Raw genomic sequence first — 12,269 nt, 5'->3', positions numbered from 1 at the left:
TACCTCTGTAAGACTGATTGATATAGTCAATTATCATTTTAAACATTTGACCAATAACTTGTGCTTCTCTAATAAATAGAGTCAAATGTTGTGAATAGGAACACTATTTGTTGGATTATTTCTGTTCTGGTTGTTTCCCTTGAATTGTGTGAAATTTTGGAATTACTGTAAAATACAAACAAAACACAGTATACAGTTAAGAAATGTTGCATTTAATTCATTAAACATTATATTTCAATATATCAAAAGCTTTTTGTGTTATCATGCATATATTAAAAAACTTAAGGTGGCAGGGGATATATCAGTGAAAGGGGGGTCCATGAAAATTACATATCTTTAGGGTAGGGGTAACCTATGTTCTTTAAAAATCAATTGGGTATTTATAAGATGTATTTCTTGTGTTAGGTTTGAGAAAGAATGTCTCAAAATTTTGGAAAAAAAACATTGAAACTCGTGACCGCTCCCTAGCAAGTAAATTTTAAATCTTCAAAAAGGAGGTTTTCACTTTTGGCGGAAGTCAATATTTCACGCTGCAGAAACAGAACAGAACTTTGGAGGTAAATTGTGAAAAATCTAAACGTATGGGAGACACTTTTCTATGTGAATAAACACAGCACAGGGATATTTTAATGAGTAATGTAGCCCAAACTAGGATTGCATTCTGTTTGAATGTACTGTGCATGCCATGAAATGGGTCAAATTTCTTAAGTTTTCATTAAAAATGAGGTGGGTGGGGGGAAAGATCAAGGGCCATAGTTTCACAAGTGATGAAACCAGCCTTGTGTTTGACTGTATTTTCAATGTATGTTGCCTATGTTATGACACTGACACAAAAAGACTTTCTTGTGTCACTTTTTGTTTTGATGAAATGGATTTGACTGTTTGCGGGCTTTCGGAACTCGAAATTTGGTCAAAAATATATCCCCTGCCCCCTTAATCTGTGTTAACACCGTCATCCGTCCGACTACGTGTTACTGAACGGCTGCGATATCTTTGAACATAGTGGAGTTGATTTAACAGGTAATACTTGTGTATTCCTTGTATTGGTAGCTTGTTTAATGGAATACAGTTAGACCACGTACCTAGACGTACTTTCAACGAGCTACTGCAATTATCTGACTTTTCGCCGCATTGTAATTTGTGTGTCACTTTTGAAACTTGTGTATGCTGTAATTTACTGTAGCGCGAATATGGACCAGCAGACGAATTGTTCATCGTACTGTTGATTCCGGAGAAAGCCGATGTATCACGACTGGTTTAGCGCATAATCACTTTGAGTAATCGGTTACAATTGTCATATTGCGTATGATAGTATTAAAATGTCGTATGTGCGATTGTAGTGGTAAGCAAGACGTTTTATCTAAAGTTCTTCACTATTAACGTTATATCTAAACATACACGAGCTTTTTGTACAAATAAAAAAAGGCATTGTGTAGAACACAATATTTAGATCGTACAATTGTCTTAGTTTTGGTACACTGTAATGAGAAAAAAGAGGTATTCAAATGCCATCTTTCATTGAAATCATTATACAAATATATAATTAACAAAAATACCCACGAGCGGTTAGGATGTCTCGTTGTTAGGATCTCTGTATTTAGTTTCACCCCTTTAGCAACAATACTTTTTAATTTACCTTCGACATAAACATATGACAAATGAAAGGAAAGACAGACGGAAGGACGAGCGAAAAGTCAATACGTATCCCCGCTCGGAAATTGTGGGCATAACAACGACTAGAAATAAACGTATACACATGTGAAAGTAGTGTATCGTATAAATACAATAGCTCATTACATTAAACAAGTATTGCTCTATTTGCTATGTAAACAGTAAATAATGTAAATCATTGCAATACATTTCACAGAAATATAAAAACATAGTAGTTCTTATTTTCAAAATAATGTGGCATATATAAATGTTTATATTTGCTCAAAGCAACTCAATTACAAGGGTTTTAATGCGTGTGTGTAAAGTGACAATACATGTGTAGACAATAAATGCAAGCATGTTACCACTACACAATGTAAACATGATATCTAAAACTACATAAACATAACCAGGATAGAATTCTTTATTATATCCGGTGGTATTTTATTTCATGCAAAACATGATCTCAATGTGTTCTGAGATATAGACATTAAGTATCATCAACATAACATTTACCAGATTTTCGTATTAAGACTTTTTTTAAATCCAAGTTTTGGCTCATAACTTGTACTAAACATTTACTACGCTAGGTTATTTTTGCTATGAATCACGATGATATATGCATTGGCTTAAGGCAGTAAATGACCCCTGTTGAAATTGGGGTCACTAGGTAAAAGGTCTAGGTACTTTCACACTTAGTGTGAAAATCGTTCCCGATCAATAGCTCGTCAACGAATCAACCGATTGGCTTGATACTTCACTTGTGCATTGGTCTTGGACAGTAGATAACCCCTATTTAAATTGTGGTCAATAGGTCAAAGGTCAAGATCAATATCACACTTAGTGTGAAAATCGTTTCCGATCAATAATTCGTCAAAGAATTGACCGATTGGCTTATACTTCATATGCGCATTGGGCTTTGACAGTGGGTAACCCCTATTGAAATTGGGGTCACTAGGTCAAAGGTCACTATCACTATCACACTTAGTGTAAAAATCGTTTCCGATCAATAACTCGTCAACGAATTGACCGATTGGCTTGATTATTCTCATGTGCATTGGCCCAGGACGGTAGATGAACCCTTTTAAAATAGGGGTCACTAGGTCAAAGGTCAAGGTCACTATCACCATAAGTGTGAAAATATTTCCGATCAATTACTCGTCAACGATTTGACCGATTGGCTTGATATTTCACATGTGCATAAGCCTTGGACAGTAGATGACTCCTATTATAATTGGGAACAATAGGTCAAAGGTCAAGGTAAACATCACACTAAGTGTGAAAATCGTTGCCGATCAATTACTCGTCAACGATTTGACCAATTGGCTTGATACTTCACATGTGCATTGGCCTTATATAGTAGATTACCACTATTGAAATTGAGGTTACTAGGTCAAGTTTACTGTTACACAATAATAGTACAATCCTTTCCGATCAATAACTCGTCAACTGATTCACCAATTGGCTTGATATTTCCCATGTGCATTTGCGTTTGGCAGTAGATTACCCCTATTGAAATTGGGGTTATTACGTCACTATTACACACTTAGTGTTAAATCGTTTCTCATCAATAACTCGTCAACTGATTTACCAATTGGCTTGATACTTCCCATGTGAATCGGCCTAGGACGTAGATGACCCCAATTGGCATTGGGGTCAAGGTCACTGTTACATATTAAGAGTGGAATCGTTTCCCATCAATAATTCGTCAACTGATTACCGATTGGCTTGATACTTTACATGTGCATTGGTCTTGAACAGTAGATGACACTATTGAAATTGGAGTCACTAGGTCAAAGGTTATGGTCACTAGCACAATAATTGGAAAAAGCGTTTCTGATCAATAACTCGTCAACGAATCAATCGATTTGCTTGATACTTCACATGCGCATTGGCCTTGGACAGTATTTACAAATTGGGGTCACTAGTGCAAAGCCCTGTTAGGATGGGCATATGTCTCTGACCACGGAACACTTGTTAAGTTTTATTTTCAAATGTGCATTCTAATAATAAATACTATGCAACGAAGCTGTTTGTGAAGATGTCTAAATATTTACATTCTCTGGTCACCTGAGCGCATAGTGCTATGGTGAGATTTTAGGAAACCGTCATGTCCTTAAGTCCGTCAACACGTGCGTTCGTGCATTAACTGTTTCGTCTAGCATTTTTTCCTCCAGGACTCGTTGATAGAATTAAGGAATTTTCACAGGAATGGCTCTAGGTGGACACGCATTACATTCAAAGTTGTTAAAATCTATTGGAGTGGTGAAAGCTAACTCAATAAAAAAGCAAATTATCTGTGCAACCGTACATTATTGAAAATTTATTGGCTAATAAAAGTTACATCGAATAATTTAAATGTTTAAAAGCAGAATAATATCATTCGACCGTATGACACGACTGCCCTAGATCCGACCTTTACACGACGATAACTCAGTCTGCATCTCTACAATTGCTTGTAAATTGCCAAAATTAGTGTTGTTTATTTTATGGGATTTTGTATTTTGATTGGTAAGACGATTATTAGATTAAATATTTACAGTACTGTTTTTTCAGTGAATCCACTGGCGCACGTAACGACTTTCACGAGCGCACTCAAATAAAGCTGTGTTTAGGATGTCACCTTCATACCACCGTAAATGACCATGTACCTTTAAATGTTGAAGTTTTGGTATTGGAAATATGTCACAATATCAGTGAAAGTTTTTGCTTTGAAGACACGATACCTCATCATGCCAATACACTCATATTACAAACAAAATGACTTCAATCCATGAACAATTTTCCAAAAATAGAGATAATACATTTTTTGAGGATGATAACTTTTTCAGACTGCTATGGGTTAGATATATTTATTTTTAGCCGCTACTGATACCAGTAAACAAGTGTAGCTAATACATTTGCCTGATAAGACAAGAACCATAAGAAATCAATATTGATTTTGGTTGACGTGCTATTTAAATATAAACATTACGCATATTTTTATTTTTAATATATCATCGTAACTTTCTTTTTTATAACATTCTTGCGTCGGGTGTTATGCTTATTACGCAGTAATATTTCAAGGCGTCGTGTGACTGGCACTTTGAGCGTGTTTGAGCTGCGTGGTAAGTTTTAAATTATTTTTTTATTGTTGTAATACGTAGTTTGATAACAATTTCACACACTGGTGTAAACATTCTTGTCTAACTAATGGAAAGTTGTGGGACATATGTACATTAAGAAAAGTTTATTCGTGTACAGTAATGGCAGAATAACGTTTGTCAAAATATGCCGCATTTTAAGTTGATATAGTGTTAAATTTAATATAATAACAATTTTTCACTGTTGACTGTTGAGTGTTTTTCTTATGACTTATTCAAGGTCTTCGATAGTCTTAGTCTACGACAAACTGTATTAACAGTTTTGTCAATACAGGTCTATATAATCATAATTTTAAATATGTTAAAGGAACTTATTTACAGTTAAGCAAAATGAAAATTCTAAAAAAATTGTAATAGTTACAATTAGAATAACTGCATTAAAGTCAAACACGTGGAATAACAATTATGACTCTGAAACATACGGTGGCATAGAGAAGACATTCACTCCTCTTTATAAATTGCACTCCTATGGTGAATACTTTTAATCTCGTTGCCACGAGTTTGCTATGTCGTGGTCTCGAGTTACTAAGTCGAGGCCACGATATACAAAAAGAGGAGTTCAAAACTAAATAAAAGAGGATTGCAATTAAAAAAGAAGGGTGCATTAAACAAAAGAGGAGGGAATGTAAGCTATCTCGACATCCCGACTTAGCTAACTCGTGAAATTATATATTTATATTAAACAACAATACATTAAAAAGCATTGACGTTAATGAGTTAGTTACATGACAATGATTGAATATTTGTGGTTACAAGGTAAAATAACAGCAAAATGTTAACCATGTGATGTTATTTTGTCAATGTTTTGTAATGATACGATAGCATCGATTCTGTAACACTCAAAACATAGCTTTCTAATATAAAATAACGTCTCTTTAATTCATTAACTTAATAGGTTAATTTCAGATATCCAATATTTCCAATGCTGGTGTATTATTTATCCATTATTTTAAATGATCCTGCAATAAACATACATATGATGACCCATGAATTACATTGTTAAAATAATATATACTCGTTTAAAGTATTTGAATGTATATGTATTACATTAACTTGAATATACAAGAATAACAATTGTTCCAAACCTTAACCGGCTTAAAAAGTTTTTTCGGGAAGTCTGTTAAATCTTTTCTTGTGGTATTCAGTAGGTCTCGTTCCCAGGTCATCAGGTGTGGTCTGGAAAAATCTTTGAGGGTTCCAATACCATGGTATCCGATCAATTGACCAATATAAGTACATGGTGTGTTTCACTCCACTGCACTAACACGAGAGAAAAAAATCATTCGGACCTTTTAGACACATGTTATGGTTAATGTTATATTGCATTTCATAATGTGGGTTATCAATACTTATTATCAATGCAATCTTATTTTATTTATGTGTCACTCCCTGCAGAAGAAGTATGTATATTTGTACATAGTAAATTTAATTATGATAGTGCCGTTTCTTCACGTGCATTAGACTGTATCTTGACATTATGGAAACAAAAAATTCACTTATATTATATATATACAACCTATACAACCGTACCGTAAAAATGTGTGCGTTTGTGACATTTGTTTGATGTTATTGTCAATTGTTATCATCGTACAATTGTCGTTACCGTCGACAGTAAATTATCATTGCAAATTTACTTGTTAACACATATTTTTTTATAATTTGTGTCGAATGGATATTTAAATAAAAAATGCATGGATTTTCTATGCAACCTAGCTAATCATAAATTGTGTTTGTTTGTGACATTTGTTTGAGGTTATAATGACATTGAATCATATTAATATCGTCGCTGCAGTAGACAGTAAGATATAATTGAAAATGTGCGTGTTAACGCATTAATTATTTATTTCTTTGGTCGAATGGATATTGAAATCGAAAGTACATGAATTTGTCTATACAACCTTACCCTTAATCCTGTTTGTTTGTGACAGTCGTTTGAGGCTAGTGTGACATGGTATCATATTAAAATAGTCGTTTCAGTAAACAGTAAGTTATAATTAAAAATGTACGTGTTAACACATTAGTAATATATAACTTTGGTCAAATGGTCCGGAAAGGATATTGAATTCGAAAGTGCAAGACATTTGAATATTGCTAACACCTACCCTCTTTCAAACTGTATGTGAACTTTGCTTATAATTTATAAACATATTTATTTATTCGAGGCGGATATGTTAGTTTTGTTATGTATAAGTCATGTTTTTCATAGTACTTTATCGAATAGTTGATTATTGTACATCAATATGCGTATCCAAGTTCTATCCTTTTTAAATTGCGAACAACAGTATCATGAGGAGTCCACGCTTGGTTTTGACAAATCAGTTTAGATTTGTCTTACTCAGACATTTAATCTTATCAAAATAGTATAACATATTTATGTTTTTTAGGCGGATATTTTATTTAACGTATTTGTGCTGAGTAAAAGCCATGTTCTTCCTTGTGCATTATCGAACGATTGATTGTTGTAATTCAATATGCGTGTGCAAGTTCTAGCCTTTCGAGCCATAGTATCACGAGGAATCCACGCTTTGTTTTGCCAAATCAGTTATAAATCGATTTTAATGTTTTGAAACGTTTTATGCGAATAAATCACATACAATCAATCTTAAATAAATTTGAAAATATATTATTACTTGTTATAATGCCTTCTTTTATTTAATCGTTTATTTTTTTGTAATGGAATCTTTCATTGAGTTCCAGCTGTTTAAAAATGGCAGAAGGCGGCTTTGGGTGTACGGATACAGAGACTGGAAGCGTTCCTAGACCCATCAGTCTGTACAGTCGTCACTCTCAGGTAGGTCATAGACTGGAAGCGTTCCCATACACAGCATTCTGTACAGTCGTCACTCTCGGGTAAATCAGAGACTGAAAGTGTTCTCAGACCCATCAGTCCGTACAGTCGTCACTCTCAGGTAGATCAGAGACTGAAAGCGTTCCCACACACAGCATTCTGTACAGTCTTCACTCTCAGGGTAAATCAGAGACTGAAAGTGTTCCCAGACCCATCAGTCCGTACAGTCGTCACTCTCAGGTAGATCAGAGACTGAAAGTGTTCCCAGACCCATCAGTCTGTACAGTCGTCACTCTCAGGTAAATAAAAGACTGGAAGCGTTCCCAGACCCATCAGTCTGTACAGTCGTCACTCTCAGGTTAATCAGAGACTGGAAGCGTTCCTAGACACATCAGTCCGTACAGTCGTCACTCTCAGGTAAATCAGAGACTGGAAGCGTTCCTAGACACATCAGTCTGTACAGTCGTCACTCTCAGGTAAATCAGAGACTGGAAGCGTTCCCAGACACATCAGTCCGTACAGTCGTCACTCTCAGGTAAATCAGAGACTGGAAGCGTTCCCATACACATCAGTCCGTACAGTCGTCACTCTCAGATAAATCAGAGACAGGAAGTGTTCTTAGACACATCAGTCTGTACAGTCGTCACTCTCAGGTAAATCAGAGACTGGAAGTGTCCCCAGACCCATCAGTCCGTACAGTCGTCACTCTCAGGTAAATCAGAGACTGGAAGCGTTCCCAGACACATCAGCCCGTACAGTCGTCACTCTCAGGTAAATCAGAGACTGGAAGCGTTCCCAGACACATTAGTCCGTACAGTCGTCACTCTCAGGTAAATCAGAGACTAGAAGCGTTCCTAGACACATCAGTCCGTACAGTCGTCACTCTCAGGTAAATCAGAGACTGAAAGTGTTCCCAGACCCATCAGTCTGTACAGTCGACACTCTCAGGTAAATCAGAGACTGGAAGCGTTCCTAGACCCATCAGTCCGTACAGTCGTCACTCTCAGGTTAATCAGAGACTGGAAGCGTTCTCATACACAGCAGTCTGTACAGTCGTCACTCTCAGGTAAATCAGAGACTGGAAGCGTTCCTAGACCCATCAGTCTGTACAGTCGTCACTCTCAGGTAAATCAGAGACTGGAAGCGTTCCTAGACCCATCAGTCCGTACAGTCGTCACTCTCAGGTAAATCAGAGGCTGAAAGCGTTCCCAGACACAGCATTTTGTACAACAGTATGTCTCAGGAATATTCTATGATTTTGAGCGCTAAGCTACTGAGACCTATCGTACTCAACTTTCGTTTGTTATCGATCAAAATAAATCGATGTTAATATTTAACAATGAATTTAATGACAAAAAAAAATAGCGATTGTGTTTTTCAAACTTTTACTTCTTAATTTTTGTTTTAAATATGAATTTGCATAGGTTGATTTTGCAAAATATACTATTGAACGTAGATATATATATTATTAGATATAACCGAATTTTACGTTCGGATATTTTAACCTTTATTTTGTTGGTTTAAACGTTTAAGTGTCAATTTGTACTAATACAATTGAAAGAACATGTAAATGGAGCAAGTAAAATGTACTGGCGCAAGTCGAAGACATGGCAAATCACTATTACAATATTAAAATTGATGTTGCCAATTAACAAGCTAAAACAATTATTTGTCTTTCAAAACATGTAAATGCTAGTTATCATTTTTAGATGGTCGCGTTTGTTATTTCAATATTAACGTTAGTGACTTCAATGGTTACTCTTAACAAGATCCATCGAAATGTACGAAATTAAACTCGGTATAACAAGATCCATCGAAATGTACGAAATTCAACTCGGTATAACAAGATCCATCGAAATGTACGAAATTCAACTCAGTATAACAAGATCCATCGAAGTGTACGAAATTCAACTCGGTATAACAAGATCCATCGAAATGTACGAAATTCAACTCGGTATAACTATTTTCTCGATTGGTGCTCAAAAGTGAAACAAACTGCAGTAACACATACATTGTGATGTATCGTATACTTAATGATTAACAGGACTTGTTTTGAAAGTGTTTTTTGTGTGCAGACGTTTTATTTTTGCCATATAGTAATGTATACATTCATATGACATTCATGCAAAATTTGTGTAACATACATAGCAAGTCATAAACACATACTTTTAGGGTGTGTATAGCAATAGAAGTAGTAATCGAAGATTCGTATGCAACACGTGTTTCAAATTAGAAAAAAAGTAAAAGTAAAAAATGTGTATATACTTAATAGATTAAAGTATTACATTAATGGACACTTGCTAATTTCATCTTTATGTATTGATTAACATGTATTTTATTTCAAGGCCAGAGGCAAAGTGTGTGGCTTTAATTGTTCAAGCGCTAACGTAAAAGTTTTAATTCCCAGTCGTATAATTACAGAAATCCCAGTTATACTGCACTGATTCCATTTTAAGTCTAAAACAGAAGAACATATATATTGTATATAATATTGAAGTTATTTTAAGTGAGGTATGTATTATATTTATGTGCGTTTTAAATGAGTCTCAAGCCGACTTTCATATGTATATCTTCCGAATGTCACCTAAAATAGTATGCTAATAATATCTTTAGCTGGGGTTTCAGACAGGACTTAAATTAACATCCGTACCCATTCAATATGTAAACTGCGATGATGACTGTCTTCGTTTACTGTGTATTATGTTATACGTATATACTACCTTTAAATAAGCTTTATATGGTACACCATCTTCACCAGAATCAATCTAATTATGCGTGTCATAATATGAGTCGAGGTTTTTTAATATTAACGTCACGCACATAGCTGGGCCGTATTCATTGCGCCTTGACACCACAGTAAATCCAGAATAATTTAATAACATATAATAACTTCGAGTCTAATGTAATTTTAGTCTGTTTTCAAAGCTATCATTCAGGAACGCGTTTTCGTCTTCACTCTACATACCTTTCAACAAAGAACATGAACGAGCAATCAATGATAAAACTGAACATACATATTCATTACTACTACACATATAATACTGTTATAGTATTGAACGTCAATATATATATATAATGACGTACTCATGTATGTTCACATTTTATTTATTATATTATTTAATAATGACGTTTTCTGTGGAAATGCATACCGGTAGACACTATTTTTCATTTACACAACTTTATATTATCTGAAAAAAAATAGTATAACCAACTTCGGAAAAGTGTTGTTTTTATATGCGTATAATTTAAATAATCCATAGCCACGCATCTTAAACCGACATAAAGAACGTCCTATTTTGTTTTCAGAATTATGTAGAGAGTGTGTCTGTTGAGATCTGTACTATAATGACCCGGCAGGGATACGGCGAGGGGATGAGACGGCGGCGCGTTGCGAGGTACAAGGAGTATGACAGACTGAGAAATGCAGAGCTAAGTTATACTTTAATCACAGCTGGCAGTAAGGCAGAAGGGCTGTCCTGCTTTAATGAAAGCGACCGTGACTATCTCTTCTTGCTGAAAAATGTCATCTGTTTGGAAGCTGGTATCAATCTTTACAGCATACCAGACGACTTACAAGTGTACAGGATGGATACACATGTATATCCAGGACACTGCAGACTTTTATTAGAGAGACAAACGACTAGGTGTCACAACATAATCCACAATGCTCTGTGTGATAATGGAAATGGGGACGTTCTATTGAGCAGTAGTTTATTGTTAGATGAATTTTCGTCGATCCTTGCACATACCGGTCGACGCGAAGTGGTGTAACATAAATGCGTAGGACCGTCATCACCGCTTACCATTCTCGGGTCTATGCATACAGACCAAGCACTCGCACTACGCTGTTTATGCCCAAGTGTCCTACACAGATGGGCTGCCAGACCCCGTTATTGGCCGTCACCAGCCATAGTTCAGAAAGTCGTAACATTAGGAGCGATTCTAACACCGGTAGGATTTAAGGGGAGTGAATTCAAGCACATGGAATGGAGGATTAACTTTAACAGCGGTGAGGCAGAACTCGTAAGCAACCTTAATGATACTCAGGCGAAAGTTTATGATATACTAAAAATGATCATCAAAGATATAATCAAACCAACAAATAAAGAAATAACGTCATATATACTGAAAAACATAGTTTTATGGCAAGCTGAACGTAACCCACAGACACGCTTTAGTGCATACAGTTTGCTTCACTGGCTGCATGACGGTCTGGGAGAACTAAAGACTGCAATTGCCAAAAAACATATGCCGTATTACATGATTCCTGAATGAAATTTAATGGAAACATGTGGTATAAACAATGAGCTGCATCGTAAATGGGTAGCAAATATCACGGACATGCTAGAAGAAGGTCCCGGGGTAATACTTAGATTGGAGAAGATACGAAAGGCTATTGTCGGGTCCCCGGAGCCTATGTTGTGGTACAGCAAGAAAAGGATGGAGCTGGAGATGCTGTGTCTCGAGACGATGAAAAGACAGGCGGAATGTAGATATGAGAACGAGATGTTGAATAACTCGAATTTCGTGCTGAATTCAATACGTTTTCGCCGTAGAGAGATATTGATAGAGGTGCGACAACGAATGATCCAGGAGGGCTGTTCTGTAAATGATCTGATTGATATTGAATTCGCAATGTTAAAGTAATAATGAACTAACATACTAAAATTACACGTGTACCATGGCTG

General features: G+C 35.7%; 2 protein-coding genes across 4 annotated transcripts in view; both read left to right on the top strand.

Annotated features, from left to right (window-relative positions):
* LOC127859364 (uncharacterized) overlaps positions 1–12,269 on the top strand; it is a 119,614-nt gene that overhangs the window by 97,177 nt on the left and 10,168 nt on the right. The window lies entirely within an intron of this gene.
* The window catches only part of LOC127859365 (uncharacterized), a 107,667-nt gene continuing 100,079 nt past the window's right edge, over positions 4,682–12,269 (top strand). Inside the window, exons 1-3 of one of the 3 annotated variants that reach the window (XM_052396726.1) lie at positions 4,684–4,757; positions 7,491–7,584; positions 10,888–11,924. In XM_052396726.1, coding sequence (XP_052252686.1) covers positions 7,501–7,584; positions 10,888–11,352 — 549 coding nt within the window. In that variant the 5' untranslated portion in view covers positions 4,684–4,757; positions 7,491–7,500 and the 3' untranslated portion in view covers positions 11,353–11,924. Of the gene's footprint in view, positions 4,758–7,490; positions 7,585–10,887; positions 11,925–12,269 lie in introns of those variants that run through there. The other 2 variants (XM_052396727.1, XR_008039331.1) reach the window with 2 other exon arrangements.

The sequence above is a fragment of the Dreissena polymorpha genome, chromosome 15 (genome assembly GCF_020536995.1).
Source record: "Dreissena polymorpha isolate Duluth1 chromosome 15, UMN_Dpol_1.0, whole genome shotgun sequence".
NCBI lineage: Eukaryota > Metazoa > Mollusca > Bivalvia > Myida > Dreissenidae > Dreissena > Dreissena polymorpha.
The sequence above is the reverse complement of the archived record's forward strand: the minus strand, read 5'-3'. Positions and strand labels throughout refer to the sequence as shown.